The sequence below is a fragment of the Microcebus murinus genome, chromosome 8 (assembly GCF_040939455.1).
Source record: "Microcebus murinus isolate Inina chromosome 8, M.murinus_Inina_mat1.0, whole genome shotgun sequence".
Lineage (NCBI taxonomy): Eukaryota > Metazoa > Chordata > Mammalia > Primates > Cheirogaleidae > Microcebus > Microcebus murinus.
Window position 1 is genome coordinate 84,415,220 of NC_134111.1, and position 24,954 is coordinate 84,440,173.

Genomic DNA, 24,954 nt, shown 5'->3' on the forward strand with positions numbered 1-24,954 from the left:
GGAAAGTATGCAATCACTTAGAGCAAGGAATATAGCCTGTGGTTAAGAGCATGGGATCTAGATCCAGTGCCTTAGGGTTTAAAGGCAAGTTCTTTCACTTTGTCATCACATGACCTTAGGAAATCTGTCTGGATTTTCTCACCTATAAAATCAAGATAATGATGATACTTGCCTCCTAGGGCTCTTCTCAATGTTAAATATAATTATATATACAACATGTTTAGAGCTATTTTGCTTCTTAGTAGATCTATATGAAAGCATTTTATAAACCTACAAGAAACATACACAACTCTAGAGGTATGTTTACTACACAGAAGTACAGGGAAGACACAGAAAGCTTCATGAAGGAAGTGTCATTTAAGATATTAATAGTACTTCCAGGTTGGATATAATTTATATAAAAGAAAAGAGCACTCGAGATAAGGAATAAGCACGAAGAGAGGAAAACAGCATGAGAACATGTTGGGTTCAAGTCATACCATTTTTTCAGGAATGCATACATTCAGTGGTTAACATATAAATAGAATATATTCTAAAATCAAAGAGGGTTTAAATAGCATAAAAATAAGAGAATTAATGCTTGAATGGCAGTAATTTCAAAAGACAAGTGCTGTCAACTTATTAGCAGACTTGGGTTGCAACAACCAAAATACAAAGGCTGGAACTCTTAAGAAATCATTCAAAACTACTCACTGAGCACCTGCGCTATACCAGGTACCATGACGCAGCAGTGAACAAGACAGATATGGTCCCTGCTTTCATGGTAGGAGTGAAATAGAAGCATATCTAATTTTTTTCTTTTGTATATGGGCAACCAGGAATTGTAAAATATTGTGATGAGAAATACAAAGATTCAGAAGGATCCCCCAGTCTCAGAATACACAAATAATATAAAATCTCAGTGCAAAATGTAGTTCTTAAATAACCAAGAAATAAAGATCACTAATTCAAAAAGATAACTTTTGATTATAAGTAGTTACTTCAAGCATTTTGTCTATTTGTGAACTGAAGTTTTGATTGTTCACTGAGTTGTCTGTCTCCATTTCTAAATCACTCTTAGCTTTCTAAAGCTTATAACTAAAGTATATGAAACATATTTATGTGATGACATAGTTCTATGTACTATAAAAAGCAAAGTAGGCAGACATGTCTGATATAGTTAAAGGGCATATAAATAGCTTTCTTTTAAAGTTTGTAAACATATGATATTACCTTTCTCAGATGTAAGAGAGATCCTTATCCATTTAAAAAATAATTGTTTTTAAATACTTGATGTTTTACTGGTTAGATAAGTAGATTCACATTTATATAAGCCAAGTTTTATTCCTCCTAATAATTTGTGATTTAGCATTGAAGATCACATCTATACCACCTAGAATTGCAAGGGTTACCTTCTAAGAGGTTTAGCTTTCTAATCTGTGAAATGAACATAATGCTACTAATTTGTGCAGGTAAAATAATTAACTGCCTACCTGCCTCAGGCTAAGGCTCTTGAGGTTCCTTCAGTCTGTGGTACCTATGAGTTCAGGATACAACCAGACTACACTTCAAGTTTTATATAAATAACAATTTGTGTAATTGGTAATAATAATTATTAGTCATTTAGTATCACAATATAAATTTATTTATATAAAATCTGTTCCTAGGTTTGGAGGTTGGATAAAGATCTAACCTTTAGATCATATATTTAAAACCCCTGGCTTAGAAACAGCATACCTAATTCTATGTCTTGACATGTTTCTTAAGGTCATAGGTAAGAGCATGTTTAAGTGTGAATGTATATTTATATATATGCATAATATAAATACTGGGAACCTTGTTGGTCTACGTGCAGGATGTTCTTCATTAAGCAATAAATGTTAGCTACTTAAGCAGAAGATGGTGAAATGTGATTAATGTGCCATCCTCATGTGTTTCCTTCAGTTGAATGTTGGCTGACATCCAGGAGAAGGAAAAAAAAAACATGACATACACAAAACTTTTAAAAAGAAAAAAAAAAGTGCTACAACCTTCACAAAAAGCATAAAGTCCTTGACTTGAATAATGTTATGAAGACTCTTTTGAATGTTTCCTTTTTTCTACTCTGTCCTTGTCAGGATGTGAACCCTGCCATTATGTATGGCTTGCGGCTGTTTGCAAGTTTCCTCCCCATCTGGGACTAAGATGCAAATTGTAGGTTTCCAGGGAGGGGAATGGTGTTACAGTAGGGATCACCTCAGCACTTCACATGGATTGCGCCAAGCCCAGTGATACTAGCTACCTTGCTCCCTGTGACAACCCAGCCACCAGGTTTTGTACTTTTAGTTACTGAAAATATATAAGGTGTTAATTTCAGATACCTAGAGTCTTTCTTTGCTTGAAGACCATCAATACATGAACAATCATTAAAAATCATTTTAATCCTTTTCTTCCTTCAAAATGAATGTAATTATTTCAGGAGCACAAGAATTCCCAAATCTACCTTTTTGTCACTCTCATCTTACAAAGCCCACTGTCATCTTTCACATTCCTCGTAGGTTGCCTTTTTTCAAGGCAGCACATGCTTACTTAAAGCACTTCTCATTCTGTGGAAGCTGTCAGCAATTACTGCAATGAACTTTAAATCTTTTTCTTCTAACTACTGTAGTATTCTAGAAATAATGACACAACTTCTCACTGCTTTAAAATGTCAAGCTGACCACTCAAAAATTCAAGCTATGTTTCTCCAGGAAGGCCCAAATGATAAGACATTTTGAGCCTTCCCTTTTATCTCTTGTTCCATTACTACACTGCCTAACACCTTCACAGTATAGTAACACCTTCTGGGACAAGCTGAAACCTAAATGAAACATAAAGCTGCCACCTGAACAAAGTTAACAATATATGCCTGGCAAGAGTAAGCTATTATTTTTTCTTTCCTTGATCTGACACTATCATTTGAATTAAAATTTTATTTCCTTCCTCACAGTGTTATTTCTAAATAGTTTAAACCTATAGTATGACTAATTTACCTAATGGCAAAGTAGCCTTCTTTTAATTGTGCAATAATATTTTAACAATATATACTACATAAACTCTATTATTTTCATGCATTTGGGAATTAAATTTATTTTCAAGTGTCTGGTTCAACTTTTATACTTATACTAAGAGAGAAAAAAAAATTACCTATTGAAAATTTGAACAAACTTCTTTAAACTCTCAAAGCTTTAAACACCAGAGTTATAGATTTACATGGTAGATGAGAATATGATAAAATGCTGATATAGTTTTTCAAATAATATGAAAAGCACAATGTTAACTATGTTCAATTATGGGAAAGACAGGTACATTTTAAGAAAGAGATCAAGTAAGGTTTAAATGGCGAATCTATAACCATACAAAGGAAAAACAAATTAAGGCATAGGATCCTGAAGAACAGTTTTTACAGACGGAAAATATAGCTTCTTTCTTCATATATTAAAACTCTTGTTACTAACGACATCCAATATATAAAGAGTGTGTGCTTGGAAAGGCACTGGGTTGCACTCCGGAATCAGGGAATTCACTGGCTTTCCTCATGCCCCCTTCATGTCATCCCTTTCCCATTAGAATAGAAAAATAAATAAGCAAATCCATTCATTTATTTAATACATATTTAGAGTGTAATCTTTACACTAGACACTGTTAAGTGTTGACATACAGTGGTGAACAAGACAGGCATGGCTTATATTCCAATTGGGGATAAAGACAATTCCAACAATATAAGTAATTCTCTGACAGGAACAAAACAGAATGCCATGGAAGCGCAGGTCTCAGTGACAAAACTGTCTACAGAGTTTGAGAAGAAAAAGGAGAAGAAGACAGGGAGGCAATGATGGTGTCCAGAACTTCCAAAATAGTGCTGCTCAAAAAGAAAGATTTAAGGCTCTTAAAGGTTAAATACAGTGCCAATGGGACCACAGAAATTTATTCTGTATGTGGGCCAGTTTTGTGAAATAGATAGCAATGGAAGGAACAAATGAACAGAGAGGGAAAAGTACAAATATTGAATGAAGTACCATTTAGTTAGATGTCCTTCAACACTAGCCATTTAATTCCCAAACAAATCTTTCTTATGTGTATTAGCTTAATTTTGTAGAAAAAGGTGAAGATCAGGACCACATCATAATGCTGAATAATACTGTGACTCTGAATCAGCCAAACACCCTCCAAATGTGTCTCATTGGCCATAAAGGGAAAAAAGTTGGGGAAGAAAAAACACACTTCTACAAACATGGGAGTTTAAAGTTCATTCTCCATTAATGGTACCATTCATATTTTACTAGGTGCTATGCAAATATTTATTAGTAACTAGTATCAGAATATTATAGACTAAATGAAGATACACAACATGAAACAAAACACAAGCACATTTACTGAGAAACATTCATATGAGTGAAATGCAACAAAACAAATATAAAAGTGCAAAGAATTTGCAGAGAAAAGGAACTAAATGCCATGAGTGAGTCTAAGAACTGAATTTTTATGACTGCTTTCAAGGTGGCAAAGTGTGAGTGTTCATTCACTCCACAAATATTTATGGGGTACCAGTTTTGTACCAGACACATTGCTAAGCACTAAAGATACAGTGACAATCAAACCAGACATATTCCTGCATTCAAATCCTGCTTATATCAACTGGAGACAAGTGGAGACTGTAATCCTGCAAGAGCTTGTGTGGAGGGAGGGGATTAGTATTCAGGCACAGAATTGGGAATCAGAAAGGCTTAGAGTAATTCACTTACATTCCTGGAACTAAATGATTTGTAGCTCTATCATTCCTTTATCAGAAATAGCTTCATTTCATCACTATTTTACCAATATGGATTTTTATTCTTATTATGTAAACAACAAACAAAGAAGAATGTTTACTGTTGAAAACGTATATGTCAGTATCAACTGGCAGCTGTCATATACACAAAATTATCTAACTGCCTTTGGTACACCATGTAGGTAGCCCCACAATGTAAATAAAACCTAAAAAAAAATGAAATGCACACAAATTTGAATGAAATCTTTTCAACTTATTATATTAAATATTCACCATCATGACAAGTAATAGAGCACTGGCCAAAGAGTAATAGCTTGGTTAAAATTTCTATGTGCTGATAATAGGTGCAAACTTTCACTATACTGCCATATTATCAGTCTTAATTAAATTCACTTGTCAGTTCCATTTTGAAACAGTGAATTCTCCCCCTGCATGACAAAGGTAAAATTAAAATCTCTTTTCTTTTCTCAATTGAATTAGCTAACAAAGAAATATAATAAAGGAGTAACTCAGAAATTTCTGCCACTAATTGTTCAAGAAAAGATTAGTTTTCAGACTCTTTCCTTTTGCTTTTTTTTTCTGTTTCCACTGGTGATCTCTCCAAATGTTACTAGTCAACTACTCCTTTTCTTTAAACTCACTTTGTCACGAACAAATACATTGAGTAAAACTAGTTGAAAATATGTGGTACTATATGATACTAAGTAATAATGCAATAGACAGTCTACAATCTACAGATTTTATTATCCGTATCATTCATTGGGTATTAATCCTGTCGTGTAGTAGAATGTCATCAAGCAAATCCCTCTAAAATAGAGAAGATGAAGATACTTTTCTACATATCTTGACTTTAATTAGGAACTTCTATAAGCCTTTCAAAGCTCTTGAAAGTAAGCCTGATAAAGACCCATGTTTATTTATCTTTGGCACCTTGTCAAGCCTAGTATATTAGGCACATTAGATTTTATATTTTCTAGTGTATTTATTTTAAGCTTTGGTTGAAAACAGTTAAATGTGGCAACTCAAGAAAAATTAAATATGGCCTAAAAGCAAATATGAAAAATTCAACTCAATGACATATGAACATGAAGTCTAGAGCACTGAAACCCATTCAGTTGGGGCCTGAATTTATGCTCTGTTTTATAAATTTTATTTTGTTTAACCTTATTCTATACTCTTAAATGATGTCTAATCAGCATTTCTTTTTTTCATTCATTTAATTATATATAAATTCAATAAATATTAAGATAGAATACTTAGCCAGTATAAGCATAGTTTTGTTTTGAATGCAAAAAGGCAGAAGGTTTAAAGGAATAGATACAAATACTTAAAAACCTTAAAATCTACTTAATATCTCTTTAAGTTCATACTCTTTATGATTTGGAGGAAGTAGAAAATGAAGACTTTTTCCATTCCTTGAGAAACATAGCAAATAAAAGTTAACAAAGAAAACTATGATAGTTAATGTGATACTAAGAATTCAGATACAATAATCCAATCACAGAACTAGAAGTAAGATTCCTAGATTCTACTGCTGGCTAGTGATGGAGTTTAATGAGTAAAAACGGAGATAAATATTAGCATCTCAGTTCCCCAGTGAATAAATGGAAATAAACTAACTCTATATTTACCAAAGAGGGACTTGACAAAAGTCAAACAGAAAACATTTCCAGGGAAGTTTTATACAAATGATATTAATTCATTATTGACATCACCTATTTTCTCAAAATCATAAAAATCTTTAACTATATGACAGAGAATTATTGAAATGCTTGTTTGGCAATTGATAGAATGTTAAATCTTTGAAACATTTACCTCTTATACCATAAGAAAAGCAGCAGAAAAACAATATATACTTTACATTTCCAAAATGTAAAGCATATATTAAATATACATGCAAATCAGGGAAGTGAATGCCCTGTTAACTTCTAAAGAACCAGGGGTCTCTAAAAACTTACAAATAAATCTAAATTTTAAAAATTCACAATGATGTGAAGAATTATCTCTAAAACAAAATCTAGAGGTTGAAAAAAAGTGAATTTCAATTTCATAATCCCTGCGGTCCAGAAGTTTGTACCTATTTAACTCAATTCCTATAATCATATTTCCTTGGTCTCCTGAATGTATTTTAATATCCTCTGAAACTTACAAAAGTAATAGTATTCTATTTTTTGTTGCAAACATCCAGAACATTGATCTAAATATCAGATCAATGGACAGAGGAGTAAAATAGCAAAAAGAAAAAAAGAACTTTGAAGAGACACATTCATCTCTAACTAAAAACATGAACGCGGTAGTAGTATTTGTTAATTATGTTTTGTCTTTTGCTTATAACCCATTATAAAATTAAGTCAAAGAAAACAAATTATTCTGACATGTTTGTAACTATTATATACAGTCAAGCATTGCATAACAATGGAAACATGTTTTGAGAAATGTGTCCTTAGGTGATTTCATCCTTGTGGGAACAGCATACTTACACAAATTTAGATAGTATATAGCTTACTACACACCTAGGCTATATGGTGTATATAGCCTATTGCTCCTAGGATACAAACCTGTACACCATGTTACTATACTAAATACCATAGGCACTTTTAACACAACAGTAAGTATTTGTGTATCTAAACATAGAAAAGGTACAGTAAAAATATCATACTATAATCTTGTGGGACCACTGCCATGTATGTGGTTCCTCATTGACTGAAACATGATATGGTGCACATTTATGTCAACGTTTAAAATCCAAGCTGAACATCGGAATTTACAAGAAACGCAACAAAACTCTTAAATCCAATCAATAGGTTGTGCTTATATACATATATTAAGAGACTGACATAGCATTACTTACCACATAAAAGCCATGAATTAAATTTCACTTAGAATCTAAATTATGTTCTATAGTTCAATATTTGCCAAGTTTTGCTACACTAGTCAAATACCAAATTTTCTAGTACTATTCCCATTAGGAAAAATACCTCCCCTTATACATTCTGTAAAAATTTCACCCACCAAACCTTTTAGCATATTAATATGGTGATATTGAAATTATTGAAATTTTATTTAAATGCTCATTAAGTGTAAGCCTAATTTATTCGGGGCAGAGAGACAAGCATGGATCCTGAAAAAGCAGTTTATTTTCTTAAAACCAACTTTTATTTATTTCAGATTTGAACTATGCGTACTTTTCTAGAACATAATTCTAAAATGGCAAACAAATTAATTGTTCCTTAGCTATCTAGCTATCTAGCATATGCGGATACCCTGTTATGAATATGATTTAGACAGTCTCACCTAAAGAGAAATGCTTTTGCTGGCTTAATATGGCCTTATCGGTATTTCACCATATGTGCCATTCTCATTCATTAACATGAAATATAAAATAGTAAATACCATTGGGAAAAGTTTTCTAAAAGTTATTCCATGCATCAGTAAAACAACCTATTGGCACATGCTGTACATGTTTATGTTCATTAACAAATTGGTCATTTAAATATTTATTATTAGGACACGAGCAGAAATATTTAATATTAGCCAAGAAATAAATGAAAAGTTCAAGTACTTTTCAGTTTGACTAAGTAGAAAATATGCATTATGCCATATTTGAGTTCAAATGTGGATGTTGTCATATGATATTAGAAGTTAATTTTTCTTTAAAGTGATATAGTTTGCTCCAAATGTCATCTATATACATATTGTTATTTATCAACTCTCATTTGAGAATTCTAGTACAAACACTGCTTTTCTGAGGTAGTATAAAAGTTTTCATTAAAAATAAAACTGTTTCAAAGGAAACATTTCATTAATTTTTCATTAGTTGATACATACTGGCATAGTAGCCATTAGGTAATTTATATTAAATAAACTCAATATATTTTAATCAACCTCAGTTGAGTAAAAATGTAGATAAAACAACTTCATGTGACCTCTATTACATTCTCATATAATGCAAGCACTGATATACAAACTGAAGAATATGAAAGGAAGATTCATAATTTTTCTTCACCTGGGAAGAATATTGTCAAAGGACTCGTGGTCATAAAAAATCATTAGCAAATACTAAGAACATGCCACTACCCAGGCACTGGACTTTACCAAATTTAGATTAATGGCACACAGCAAAGAATGGAGCAGATGAAGCATCACAGCAATTCACAGACATATTTGAAAACACACAGACATTAATGACTATATGTTTAATCACTATTTATAAAAAATTTAGATTTTCCCTATCCTTTTCTATGTATAAAATCATTTCTTTTTACTTTCTCTCTTTTTCTTCTGGTAGGTACTTCCATATTTCCTAAAGTACTAGCCCCCTTAAGATACCTAATTAGTGTCTATTGTTTTTCTGTCCTCCAATATGGTGCTCAGCTCATCATTTACATGATATAACCTAAATCTGCAGTCCCCAAACCCCTAGCCACTGACCGGTACCATCCGTGGCCTATTAGGAACCAGGCTGCATGGCAGGAGGTGAGCACTGGGCGAGTAAACCAAACTTCATCTGTATTTACAGCTCCTCCCCATCGCTCCTATCACCACATCAGCTCTTTCTCCTGTCAGATCAGTAGTAACATAAGATTCTCATAGGAGCATGAACCCTACTATAAACTGCATATGCAAGGGAGCTAGGTTGTGTGCACCTTATGAGAATCTAAAGCCTGATGATCTGAGGTGGAGCTGAGGCAGGGTTGCTAGCACTGGGGAGCAGCCGCAAATACAGACTATCATTAGCAGAGAAGTTTGACTGTACAATAAATGTCATGCACTTGAGTCACCTTGAATCTCCCCTCCCCCCTGTCTGGTAGAAAAATTATCTACCAGGAAACCTGTCCCTGGAGCCAAAAGGGTTGGGGACTGTTGCCCTAAATGAACAAAACTTTATATATGCTTTCTTATCACTTGCCCCAAACAAAACTCAACGATCATTTCTCCTACTACTTGGAACTCTGCCAAAAGCTTTTCAAGAAACCAATTACTTAATTTGATAAAGCACTGTGCAATTTCTAGCAAAGAACTTAATTAATCCTCAAAAACCACATTTACTCCAATTTAACTTCCTATATCTTACAACTACAAAGTTCAAAAGAACAATAGAAGTAAAAGCATTCTCTTAAGAGAAAAAGATATAAGCACCAAGGTTGAGATTCTGTGTACCCTATGAAAAAATCTATACACACACACACATATGTTTATATACAGAGGGAGAAAGAGATCATAGTTACACATATTTTAAATTCTTTTCTGATCTGATAATAGGAATGAGAGAATTTTTTTGCTCACCTAGTAATTTACAAACATTGTATTAGTGAACTTCCAAAGAAGTTGGAGATTTACTTTAAAATAATATATGAGGGAAAGTGGCCTGAGATATAGCTAGAAAAGAATGGCTCTGAATTGATAACTTTTGAAGCTAGGTGATAGATACATGAAGGTTCATTAAACATTTACTTCTCTATATAGACAAATTTCCTAGATTAAAAGCCAAGAGGAAAAAAAGAAGAGCCATCCATCAATCAATCAGTCCAGGAGCAACAGTTTTGAAAATACAGTAATTATAATTCAGAGAGAACTTTGAAGATGGTTAGAATAGAAAATAAATGATGAAAAAGGAAAAAAATCCTCTAACCATGTCTGACAATAAAAGACCTGGGTAAAATGCAAATAACTAAGACTATATGTAAAATAAATGAGAAGAACTAAATGTTTAGAGAATACTTTCAAATAATTTCTCACCTCTAGTAAATTTTGATGTTATCTGGCGAATATTTTTAGAGGAACAACATTTTAGTTTTCAAAACAGTGACAAGTTTAAGACGAAGCATGTGGGTTACCCATGGCAGGAAATGGTTTAATGGTAATTAAACTACATGAAACCAAACATACTTTTGATTCAAAATCCTAACTAATTCTAATAACCTTGACAACTGCAACACACCTGAAGAGGGGGAAAAAAGGCCACTTACTAAGTTCACTCTATAAGCCATTTAATAAAAGATAGAATGTTTGGCACTGTCTTGACCTATTCTTAAATTAGTCCTAATTATTAAATATTCTTTTTATAAAGAACATGTTTTATATTTTAGGCTGGGATTTTTCTTTAGAATAACTACTAAAACTGATAAAAAGTAATTAGAATTTCCATTCATTTGTCCAACATTTATTAAGTCAGGCCAAGTCACAGACCTAGAGGCTCAGAAGATGAATAAGGCAGAACCCTTGCACACAAGGCTTGAGTGGAGACACACAAGGCCTGGGAAGAGCACAAGAGGTAGTTGAGGTAGACTTATAATATAATACTTATAATACTTATAATATATAGACTTATAATATATAGAGCTGGCCAGTAGTTACCCCAGCAATCAACAAAACTAGAACATGGCCCAAAGGTACACTGAAATCAGTGTATTAGCCAGAATAGAAAGAAAACAAAAAAACAAAAAAACACAGGTATGTGAGTATGCCATTACTAGTTTCAATTCGACTCCAGTATCTATAATAGCCTCAAAATAGATACAGGACAGATGATTGGCAATAATCCAAAATAAAGTGGCAGAAGTCATTCACTCCTTTAAACATTTATTGAACTACAAAAAGCTCAAAGTCCAATAGAGAAAGTCAACAAACAATGAATATGGCATGATGACTGCACTAATAGATATGTGGACTTTGGTACAAGAGGAGTATAAAAGAGGAGATGACCAAAGAAGTTTGGGTGGATTGGGAAGGCTTCTCAAATATGACCAAATTCCATCTTGAAGCATGAAGAGGAGTTCACCAAACTAAATGGGAAGATATCCAGGCAGAGGGAATAACATGTACAAATAGAATGGATTATGAAAACATAGAGTGCAAATAATTGGTGCTCAAGAACTAGTCACAGGGAAATTGGAACTTATGGGCCAGAAACTCAAAACCCTGGGAGCAAACCACACACTCAGGCCCTGAGGAACTGAGGTACCAAGGTCAGACCAGGACTGATATCAGATGTAAGGCTATTCTAAACTAGTGAGTCAACACACAGCTCCTCAGCTCCTAACATCCTCTATGGTTAGGGTCCAGAAACTGAGTCCATTAAGGACAGTCCATAGGTTACAGGTGAGGCTGCAAAGTCAGGCATGTCATTAAATATATTTTAATAACAACTAAACTAGCTACATTTTAATAAAAACTTTATAGACTTAAGGAAGGTCTATAAACAGCCAGTGGAACACATGATCAAGTTAAAGACAAGTGAAGCTGACTACAACTTACCCAATAATTATCAGAAATCTAGGATTTTTGGTAACATGTCAAATGGGAATTTGTTCTACTCAGTGTTACATGCCATTTACTGAAACAATCTTTAATGAACTCTAGAAGCAATAAATATATACTGAAGGCTAGCTATATAAAAATTCTTATGCTAAACTTGGGGAATAACAGGAATGATAAAGAATGATCCTTACCCTCAAGAAGTTTACAGCCAAATTAAGGAAATAAAGCAGCTATCTAAAACTATGCACAAATACACAAAGTAGAACGACTGTCAGACAGGTCCTTTCTTTTATTCACCAATGTGTGTTTACCAGTTTATCCTGTGTTATATTCATGCAAAATTTATAATAATAAAAATACTAATAAGTGGAGGAAAAGACCATTATGGAATCTGTGATAATGGTGGGAATGAAGCAAATCCTCTGACCAAGTCAATTCTAAGATTCTAAGTCTATAAGGTTTAGATCCTGACTCACAAAATCGATATCCCATATCATTCAAATTACTCAAAGCCCTCAGTATATGAGATGTGAAGAAATATTTAGACCACGTGAATTTACCTATTATGGAGCAAGAGTTAAAAATATCCCTCTTCAAAATTCGATGAGTATATGAATAAGAAATATCTGCTGTCAACTCTATACAAATACCAAAAGGATTCATAAATTTAAGTGACAATTGTTTTGGATGGGGTTTTCACTAATTAACTTATTACATCCATAAAAATTGTGGACATTTTCACTACCTTTGACAGTTTAAGTTTTCCTTTTTTCATTCTAAAATATGTTTGTAAAATAAAATTTCAAAGGAGAGGTTTTGCTTTGCTGGATTATTAGCAATTCATTTAGAGTTTCAGAACATTTAATATTTATTTTCTTTCCTGTGTCCTCTTATAAAATGGCAATTCGATACCTTTGATGCAAGAAAGTTACTTTTTAAACCTTTAGCTAAAATGAGCTAAAGGTTTATTAAAAACTATAGCAAGAGAATAAGACATAACAAAGTTAAATACTGCCTTAAGTAATGAAAACACTCTGCTTTTACAATGTCTGAGGTTTAAATAGCCTATATAAGCCCTAATGGAAAGAACACAGATATTGCAGTAAGGCAGGCCTTGGTTTAAACACCCAAACTGACACTTGTCCACAATAGTGAGCACATGCTGTGGAATCCAACCATCTTGATTTCAAATCCCCAACCTGTCACTTACCAGCAATGTATCACAGGGCACATTAGTAAGCCTTAGTTTTCCTCTCCCAGAGTATTTCCCTGGCTTAAAAAATTGACATGATAAGAACTACTTTCCAGAGCTGCTTCAAGGAGTAAGTGGTACCAAAGTATATGCACTCAGTAAATTCTAGGTCTATTCCTCCCTCCTTTTCCAAAGGATTCTCCTTAACTACAGTTTACTCATAGCAGTATTAATTTAGTTCCTATAGTCAGTGTTAGAAAAGTACTTAGTAAGTATTTTTAATACAACTTGGAAGAAGGAAATAAACACATATGAGATCTTATAGAAGTAACAAAGTCTAGACAAAATATTTTTGAAAAAAAATCACAAAATGACAAAATGCATGAATGAAAAGATGATCTACAATGCTCTAAAACAGGAATATACTTGAGAAGAAAAATCATGACTTTCCCCTAACCTTAAAGTTCTAGGATGGCAGGTATCATGTCTATTTCAGTCACCTGATGTCTTCGTAACACCTAGCACAGTACTAAGTACACAGTAGATGGTCAATTAATATTGTATGTAAAAAAATGAATGAATGAGTGAATGAATGTGCTTTTTCCTCTTCAAAAACTAAGGGGCTTCATTCTCAGGAAATCATCTTTTTTACTCATTTGAAAACCTCTGCAATTTCTATCACTTAAAGAAAAACAGGTTCCCTCAACTGTATCTTTTCTAAGTTGCTACATAGTCCCAAGACCTTATGATAGGCATTATTTGAAGGCCTTTCATACATGAAATATATTATCGTGGCTTCTCTAATCTGAAAAATTACAATAACATTAACCTATGTTGAAGTCATATTTTGAAACCTTTGCAGCTCTTCCCTGTTTGCTCATGTACTAGCCCTTTTTATTGGATGCCCTTATTTGTCCTCATTTTCTACCTTTCATGATTCAAGATAAGGCCCAATCTGACTTTCTGAGAGAATCCCTTCTGACCAATTTTGGCAAAACTAATGGCTCTTAACAGAATACTGAAATAGACCCCAATGGTAAAGGGAGTGATATGATTTAACTGTCTCTTCTATTTCACTGTATACTGTGACTGAAGAACAATCTTATTGTTCTTATTGTTTGGAACAATCTCTACATTCCAGGCACTTAACACAGTGGTTGGCACACAGTAATGTTCAGAAAATATTTACTGAATCAAGTTGAATTCTACTCTAAATCATCTTATTTTTTTTTTTTTGTTATACAAATACTTAGAAATAGCTGATGGTAAAAGCAATTTTTAGGAAACATATTTAAAATCAAAAGAAGCTATTCCTTTTATTAAAAGGCACAAAAGAGCAATTAAATATGTTTCAAATTGTATATATTTTAAATTAAAAAGGCTTTTGGACACATGTTCTTTTTATCAGCCAAGTTTGTCAGTAGGTGACACCATTGGCATCTTAGAGTATGAATGGTAGATATATTAATATATCAAGATTAAATATTAACATATTTCAGTGTGATTTATTTAAATGGGGCTTTGTTAAAAAATCCAGTTTAGGACTTTTTGCACCATATGGTTTTTCCAGAAATTATTTTTAAAGTTTTATTTACAAAAACAGTAAAGCTGGAGTTTATTCATCAACTCATGAGAGTCAGCAGTGCTGGGTTCACCATGGTGTAATAAAAGAATGAGCGAGTGGATATCTACTCTGCAAAGGTGTTGCAGCATTAATGATAGGGAAACTGACCTGAGAAAAACACCCGAAACCCACAACATAATCTGTAGAATGAGGCAGGCAACATGATGTTGGGTCAGGCTGCCAGACAATACAATCCACTCTATTTAAGAATTATTGTATACTGGTGTATAACCTCTTTATATTTTGCTATACATACAGAAGGGCAAGTCTCCTTTCTCAATTATCCTTAAGGAGGTTGCAGCCTTGTTAATGATAGGTGTCAAGATCTCCAAAAGAGATGGACTTTACTCACTGGAAAATGTTGAGACTTTCCGGGATCACTCTGGCCAAGTTCTTAAACTTGAGAAGGTGGTGATTAAAAGTTAGCAAGTGGCTCTGTAGTAGTGAGATGTGGAGTAAAGAATAATTGCTAACCTAACCTGTAGTCAACACCAAATGCTAACTTCACCAAATTACAGAACACAAGATTGCTTAGTGTAAGACTCATTACCCCACTAAGAATAGGAATTACTTGGACTTAGAAAAAACTTTTGAATTTTCACCTAAACACTATACTTGTAAATCTTATGTTCAGCAATATTTCTTAGTATTTAAATAAAACTCCAAATGTAAGCATGTAGAGCCTAGGAAAAGAATTTCTGGAATGCCCTGTCTGAATAGTTCATATCCTGCAAATACCTACATCAAAAAAAAAAAAAAAAAAAAAGACTGGAAGAAAGCTGAAAATGTTACTAATTCACCAATACTAAATTACCCCAAAATACAGTTTTAACTGCAAAATAATACATGACATAAAGTATGATTCACAAAAAATGGACTAAAATATCTCTAACTTTCCTTGGACAAGAACGTCATGTGGCTAAAGGTCAAGTGGCTGAAGGGAAGCAGAAGTGACCCTGATTCTGTGGTATAAAGGCAGTTCAGGTGAGTGACAGGAAGACCGTTATGTATCACACAAACACTACCAGGGAAAGCTCATCTTTGTTACAAATCCCTAAAGATGGCTGGAGATTGCTGGGCTTCCTAAGCAGCACCTACAGGGAATAACAACTTTCAGAGAGACCCCTACTACCCGCCTGGAACAGTCAGGCACCATTCCAGCAGCCCCTGGCTGTGCTCAGGCAAAGAATTTTAGGAATGGGGAAAGGAATGGCACATTCCCTAAAGAGGTTAGTGTGGAATGGGAGTGGAGGGGGGAGGAAAAAAGGGCACCCTTCACATCCCTGTCAATCAACTATTATTAACTATTATGCTGATGGAATGGAATCTAACTTTATACTGGCTAAGGCTGGCTTTCCTCCAGGTTCAACACTATTGCCAAAAAAGAGACTGTGGTTTTATTAAGTGATCTAGCCTTTACTCCCAAAAAGTTCTGTTAATGCAATAGGGAGAGTCTCAATATAATATTCTCTGGTATACATGTACTCTATAATGAATAAAACCTTCCACAATACCAGTACACTTAAAGTAGTTATTTCAGGTTTTAAAACAAAGAGTAGGGGAGGTGAAATCAATGGAAAACTTGAGCAAATCAAAGGTCTTGATATACAACGTATGATAAGATTAACCTAAGTAGAGCAGGGGAAAAAATAGTAATTTAAATACTGCCTGTTGCTGCATTCAACTCATTATTCTTGTGGGAACTCTGATTTGCATTCATAAAGGTATGGCAGATCATATGAGGCAGCAAACACTAACTCACATCACTAATCATGTTTATAATTCAGAAAGCCTCCCACGTGTGCTTATAAAATTCAAAATACTGATTTTAATACTTTGTAAAGTTCTTTTCATAAGGTACAAAAATGTAATGCACATAAATAAGAAAAAAACTTTTTATTTACATCAATGTGCATGTATGTGTATGTTTATAAGTACATCATATATGTAAAATGACTATCCATTACCATTTATTAATTTATATCCTGTCTCATTCCAAAATACTTAAAATCAGCTTTAAAATAATATTATTTTTGCCAAAAATAATAATCAACAATAACTGAAGATATTCATTAGGTGCTAATTACATGCCAGGTATCGTGCTAAGAGTTTCACAAACATTACCTCATGTGACCTTTAAAGCAACCCAGTGAAATGAGTAATATGTCCCCACTTATAGACTAGGACACCAAGTCTTAAAAAATGTCTGGCAGCTTTGGTCTCCCATTGCACTGTAAGGAGTTTCATAATTGTACTACCCTGCAAGAGTGCAAGAGCGTTCTGGCTCTTCAATCCTTTGGTTAAGACACTTTGATTAAGACTCATCTACCTATGAGATTATAGAGATGAATCTCAAACTTCACCTCTTCAAAACAGAGCTCTTTATTTCAATCCTCAAGTCCACTTCTTCTGATATCCGTAAATGACACCATTATGTGATCACTGGATTGCTTAGACCAAAAATGAGCAGTTACTCCTTATACTTCTTTTTCCCTCATGTGCCACTTCCAACCCATCAGCAAATCCAATAAGCTCTACTTCCAAAAGGCATGTGATCCTTCTCACCATCTCTACTGTTCCTGCTCTAGCTGGATCCACCACCATCTTTCACACAGATCACTTGCACACAGGCTGCCTCATATTTTTACAGCAACCCCTGGAAATTAACATAGGCCAGATGAGGTGTGTTTTAGGGACCTCACAGGAGATGCAAGGTGATCAAGAGACTACAGCAAGAACCTTTTGAAATGTTTCAAAGAAGAGAAATGTTGCCAAAGCACCAGACATGGGCTAATTTAATAATTTTTAAAGGCAATGGATGTGAATTCTTCAAATCTCAGAAAAGTAAGTTTACAATGAACCTGTTAAAATTGGAAGGTGAGTGTTTCTGTAACAACTTTAAAAAAAGGTGTGATACAATATGGGTTTACTAAAAGTAATATTTTTATTGTTGATGGAATTCTTAGACTGGCAGTTTAAAAAATGTGGACTTTGCTCAGTCTGAACTTAATTACACATTTGAAGAAAACTTTCATAATATTCTTGAGGTCAAAATGGAGAAATATGTAAGAAATAATATGAGAGGTACATTCATAACAGGTTGAACAACCACACCCAAAGAGTGTTGATTAGTGAAAGACGTTAACTTGAAAAGAGGTCTCAAGTTGTATGTATGCCACAGGGCTACTTTAACAAGATTGAGAGAAACATGCAAGGCATGTTTACCAAACCTGTGGATGACACAGCTAACAAGGATACCTGATCCTCTCAATAGCTGAGTTTGGATTCCAGAAATCATTTCTGAGGATTCCCTGAAATAATTAGAGCTGTTTAACCAGGAGAAGGGAAGGTAGATATGAAAGATCAAGACTAGAATTATGGAAGATGTAAGATCAAAGTAGCCTGTGCAGAAAAGATCTGAGCTCTTGATAAAATTAAGTTTGCTTCAATTCTCTTCTACCACTGTCACCCTAGTGCTAATATGTCTTACTTAACTATTGCTGGACTCCTCCAAGTCTACTAGTTTCCCCATTTCTTCTCTTCCACTTACCAACTCATTCTCTAAAAAAGAAAATAAACCATCTTTTATAATCTGTAACCATAATGACCTCCTCTACCATTTCAGCATACAATTATGGTCATATTTAAATTTTTACTTTAAACAGAGCTGGCTAGAGCTCTCACTTACCCCAGGAATACAGTCTACGCACCATCCCACAAGGAACAGTGGTAAGGCTTGATTAGTATGCTTCTAAGGCCACTGGTCTTTTATCATCCAGCAATATTAGTCCCCTCTGCAATGGTACCATCCTGGCTCACTGTTCAAGCCACAGTGGTTTGATGATCCTGTTTCCTATCATGCCCAGCTCATTCAAAGGTGCTCTACCTCTGTGATTCAAACTATTATTACCAGCCACTCTTCATTAGGGTATAACCTACATTGATGACAGCATCTACACAATTCTAGCATCAGCCTCATGAGTTCAAAAGCTCTTCTCATGTATATTGGTTCTCAGCTGGGGTTCGCCTTTCTGTCCTCAAGGTAATTTTATTTCAGGTATTTCATTGCCCTTCCCTGAGGCTGGGTCAGTCAGTGCCACATAGCTTTACTCCAGCAAAGACCAAGTATTAGTTCTTTCTTTCCCAGAAGGCCCTGGGCTTCTTAGGTAAATGAATCTCCTCCTCCAGGACCACCAGAAACAAGGCATTTTCAGGGAGTGGCAAATTTCCATTAATGAAGTCAGAAAATTTTCTGATCTAAGAAAATGGCTGTGTACCTGCTCTACATTTGTTTAACTAAGAAAGTTATTAATATTAAGTCCAGAAAATGAGCCTTTCTAGATTTAAAGACCTGCTCTACCCTCCCCAACCCCCAAAAAACTAAAAATCAAATTCTACCAAGTCAGTATTGAAAATTCCTCAAATAGTTGCTCATTGCATATAAGAGAAAAATCCAAACTTCTTTCCATGATCATCAAGAAAATATGGTCCCTCCTACTTCTCCAGCCACATCATGTAGCTCCTCTTACCTCCCTACATACTAGGCCCATCTGCTGCCTTCTTTGGTGAACATATAACAGAACCCAACTTCTTACCTCAGGGCCTTTGCACACATACACTAGTCTCCTGTGCCCTACTGCTATCTGAGTAGCCCCCCTCCTTACTCACTCTTCAGCTTAAAATTCGCCTCTTCTAAATATTCAATGTAAACTAAGGCCCTGATGTTCTTTTTAATTATTATATGTGCTTATATTTTTAATGTCTTATCCCATACTAGACTGTAAACTCTACAAGGACAGAGCCACATCTGTTTTGTTTATTGCTGAAAAGAAAGCTCAGTGCCTGACACATAATAAGCCTCAAGAAATATTTTATTAAATAATTAGAGTAATAACTAGAAGTACCCATCAACTGAACTACCAGCTTTATTGTCTTAGAAGAAATCTTCATTGTATACTACATATTTTACAGAAAGGATTCCTATCTTAGGAAGAAACATCAACTACATGACCTTTTCTAGTTCTAGAACTACTATAATACTTTATAAGACAGCAGCTGCTATATGGATTCTCAGAAGAGACGGTTATTATGATCTGGGAAGTTAGTAAAGAAAATGTTTGACTTGAAATGGCACAAGATAGAGAACTTCCTAGATGTGAAAATGCACAAAAGGGAAGCAAAAAGGCAAATGAGAACATCTTGCATTAGATCAACCTCACTTCAACCTCAACCCACCTTCATAATCATAGGTAGGTATGGATTAACAGATTAAGCAGACCTGGTAGAGTCTGTTGATAAAAGGTGACAACTAAGTTCTAATTTCTATCTCTTAGTCATTAGAGTGATAAAATTAGGGAGATTCATCTGGCTATGCTGAGTATCTTAGAGGAGAAGCAGCTAGAAGTAAAGGGCCAGTAAGGGTATACTAACCTACCATAACAACTATGAAGCTTGAAGTAGACATAGCAATGATATTCTACATATTTAACAATTATATAAATTGGCACACTGCAGAGAGGCTGCAGTTCCCACAGGAAACAGCAGAGAGCTGGCAAAAGACTACAACAGTATCAGGGGCATAGTTTCAGGGGCCCAGATGGGTACTCAGCATTTGTCAGGGTGCCAGAACTGACAAAAGGGTACCATCTTTCCTGTGGGAGCCTGAGCCCCCACTGGCCTGGGAGAAAAGCTTCACAGGAAGATAGAGGCTGAGATGCATGACTAAGACAGGCTGGCTAGCCAGTTGACAGTGCATTAGGCAGCAGGGTATAATGAAGCTGTTAGGATGGATGGAGTATAGGTACTCAGTGGACTTGGGAAAAGGGCTGTTTCTCAAACCTGTACAAGAGCATTTTAATAGTTTAGCAACCAATATAATCATACTTGTAAGTACTGGGGGAATATCAGTCCCAGGTGAAGAACGGCTAGATGAGATGAAGACCAGTAGGAAGAGAGAAGCCAGGATCAAACCAAGAGAAATCTTAAAATAAAAAAGGAAGATACCAGAGGACAGAGTATGAGCAACAAAGAACATTAATCAATCAATTATTCCAAGATTTCAAGTCTGAAGAACTGAATGAGGGAGACTGTTTTATTAACAACAGAGATAAGGCATGTTAGAAAGAGAATAAATTTGAATAAAGTGGTATATGAGAAATATGAGTTTTTAAACTGTTGAGCTGAAAATGTTATTGCCATAGTTATTTGTAAACATTCTTAAAGGCAGTTAAAAATACAAATTTTAAGCTCATACCAGAACTCAAAGTTATACACATTGGGAAAAATCAACCAAATATCAGTATAAATGTAATAGCTGTAGATAAGCTCTTTAAGTAAGTAAACATTACAATGAATGCTGGATGAATGTACATACAGACAGCTTTCTTTTAGGAAAAAGTAAATTATCATTAAATTAAAACTTAGGGTATTATATAATATACTAAATAAATCAATCCCAAAAGGCCAAGATTCATTTTAAAGAGTAACCCTCAATCCAAGATACATACCAGACTAATTTGGGTAATTTTAAAAAATATACTTATGCTTGACTGATTAAACGAGAACCACTGAATTAAAACATAAAATGATCTTGTGGAAGAACAAATATAAAGTCAAAACTCAGAAGCTAAAAAAATTAAAATTTGAATAAGCTTTCATGAAGTACAATAAAGATTTATCTAGACAATAAAAACAGTTTAAACATAGAAGAGTCAAAACTTTAAAAACTATCCATATATTTTACTTATTTATTTATTTTTATTATTTTTTTTAAGGATTTTTTAAATTTTTCTTTATTTTAGCATATTATCAGGGAACAAGTGTTTAGGTTACATATATTGCCCATGCCCCCCCTTCCCCTCTAGTAAGAGCTTCAAGCGTGTCCATCCCCCAAACGTTGCACATCTTACTCATTGTGGTTGTATATTTTAATTATACAATTAACTCTTTAATTGTTCAATAGCATATGATAAATATTTTGAAGATTAACTCTTTAAAATATGTTTTATAAAAATTAAAATGTCTTTGAGATTGTTTTTTATCTAGTTTTACTAAAGTTTCTTATTTATAGTATATGTTAATCAAAAGTTGAGGAAAAAATTGACATTTCAGTTTATTCTAAGAAGAACATATCACTATTTCACTAGGTCTAAAGAAAAAAAAAGTTATTGCATGTATTTCAGCAGAAGCAAAACTCAGGAAAAATTCCTAGTTTAATACTTCTAGCTCACTTAAAGATATTGTTTCCACTTACTAAAGATATAATTATAGATATTGAAACAAAATTTAAACATTATGACTTGGAGTAAAAAAATCTCATTTGGAGTGTTTTTAACTATAGTCTATATTCATTAACAACCCATCTCTGGGTTACAGTAACCACTGAATATTACACACCTGAGAAGGTAATTCAGAAGATGTGTCCAGAAAAGCCTAGAAGTATTGGATAAGAAGGTATAGCTGAAATCTCAAAAGAAAAAAAAAAAAAAGAAAAAGAAAGAAAAGAAAAGAAAAGAAAAAGAGAAAAAAAAACCAGCACCCATTTACAGAAGATATGCTGCTTGATTTAAAAAAAAAAAATCATACTCTAAACTTGATATGAATTTCACATGAAAGAAACTTAACCACCAAAGGATCAATATAAAAGACTGGTTCTAAAAATAGAATGTTAAAAATGTCTAAGGATAGCAAATCAAGCTTGGCCCCTCAAAATGAAGCTGTTGATTATATGTAAACTTTGTTTTCTTTTCTTTTTCTGATTATCAAAGTAATAATACTTTGTTATATAAAACTAGTATATACAGAGATCTATAAACCAACACCTAAACCTACTTCTACTTTTAACATTTTAGCATGTCTCTTTCTGTTATTCCTTTTCATGGAAAGTTGAGATTTTACATATATAATTTATATATAAATAAATATAGATATATATATAATATTAATATATTCTATATACTATTTACATCTCTATAATAACGTAAGCATTTTCTATGTCATTAAGAAACTCTTCAACATAATTTATCAAACTATATAATACTTCACCCTATGGAATAACCATAATTTAAGCAGTATTTCTAAAAATAATTTCAATGATACTTCAGAGGACCATATTTGTGCATAAACCTCTATCTGTATTTCTGACTAGTTTCTTATGATTAGAGTCTTAAAAGAGGCATTATTAGGTAAAAAACAAAACAACTAGTATGCACACTATAAAGGCCCTGATATAAAACTGTCATGTAAAATGAGGTACCAATTCATACGTCCATGACTACTGTGTATGAAAGCATAAATGTTACCAATGTAATGTTATCAATAAAACTAATACAATGTTATCAATGTAAAATAATCTGAGTAGTTTTAATCTCTCTTAATATTGTGGGTGAAACATAGTATTTTATTGTTTTAATGTGTATTTCATTGATTGCAAATCAGGATGAACATTTTTTCTTTTTTCTTATTTGTAAAGCATGATAAAGATAGGTTTGTTGTGTAAACTATTAACTCCTGATATTAAATTTCTTAAAAAAATTTATAATCAGTAACTGAAAAATCAAACTATTATTTGCTTTATATTTAAAGACCAAGAGGTAATACATCAAATATGCAGTAAAATCCAGGTTGATGGCATGCTGTATAAGATAATTAATTAAGTTATTGTGCTAATTAATGCAACTGGGAATCATTCTAGGTTTTCAAGTTTACTACTGTGGTTCTAAAAAGTATTCAGTGGTTGGAAAAATCAGACTTATAATGTAAATTTATATATACTATTTTAAAACATTGTATTAGTTAATAATATCTAAAGAATTAAAGTAAAATTGTATCTCTGCCATAAGTACCAAATAAAATAAAATAAAAATAAACATCACCTCTTCCCCTCAAGCGGCCTGAGGTGATTCGTGAAAATGGTTCGCTATTCACTTGACCCAGAAAACCCCACAAAATCATGCAAGTCAAGAGGTTCAAATCTTCGTGTTCACTTCAAGAACACTCGTGAAACTGCCCAGGCCATCAAGGGTATGCATATACGAAAAGCCACCAAGTATCTGAAAGATGTCACTTTAAAGAAACAATGTGTACCATTCCGACGTTACAATGGTGGAGTTGGTAGGTGTGCCCAGGCCAAACAGTGGGGCTGGACACAGGGTCGGTGGCCCAAGAAGAGTGCTGAATTTTTGCTGCACATGCTTAAAAATGCAGAGAGTAATGCTGAACTTAAGGGTTTGGATGTAGATTCTCTGGTCATTGAGCATATCCAGGTGAACAAAGCACCCAAGATGCGTCGCCGAACTTACAGAGCTCATGGTCGGATTAATCCATACATGAGTTCCCCCTGCCACATCGAGATGATCCTCACTGAAAAGGAACAAATTGTTCCAAAACCAGAAGAGGAGGTTGCACAGAAGAAAAAGATATCCCAGAAGAAACTCAAGAAACAAAAACTTATGGCACGGGAATAGATGTAACATAAAATAAATGAAAATAACAGTAAAAAAAAAAAATAAAAAAAAAATAAACATCACTATTAAGCAAATTGTTATGCTGTATAACTTGTATGATATATTACCAAATCTCTCTCTCTGGACTATTTTTTGTCCTATATTTACATCTTGGCTGACAGATATTTTAAATCCCAAGGTTCTTTCCTGATTTCAAATTTTTAAAGTATCCAGAAACCTTCACATTTAGCCTTTGTGTGCAATAGATGAATTATTCAAATGACTTTTAAGATCAGATGTACCCTTGAGATTCTAAGACTTAGTAAGATATAATTAAACTTAATTAACAAACTCTAAGTCTTCATTCTTTGATATATGAGGGGGAATCTTGATTCCTACATTAGAGGTTGTTATAAGTATACCTGATGCATAACATACAGAGGTGTTCAATAAATAGCATTCCCTTTCTCTTAACTTCCAGCTCTTCCCCTCTTCTCCCTATTAGCATGTACTTGTTAACATATGAAACAATTTATTTGTAATCAAATGTTGTTAAATATGATATAATTACATATTTACAATATCCATCACCAAACATCTTTATACCATTTTAATAGTTAAATGTAATCTACCAAACTATAGGATCATAGCAAAGTACCCTTTTCTA

General features: G+C 33.6%; 2 protein-coding genes across 8 annotated transcripts in view; one reads left to right on the forward strand and one right to left on the reverse strand.

The window, feature by feature from the left end:
* Nucleotides 1-24,954, reverse strand: part of IKZF2 (IKAROS family zinc finger 2) — a 154,224-nt gene that overhangs the window by 74,583 nt on the left and 54,687 nt on the right. The window lies entirely within an intron of this gene.
* LOC142872383 (large ribosomal subunit protein uL22) lies at nucleotides 23,723-24,365 on the forward strand. The gene has a single exon (XM_076005908.1). It carries the CDS (start codon nucleotides 23,754-23,756, stop codon nucleotides 24,306-24,308), a length of 555 nt encoding a protein of 184 aa, XP_075862023.1. The 5' UTR covers nucleotides 23,723-23,753; the 3' UTR covers nucleotides 24,309-24,365.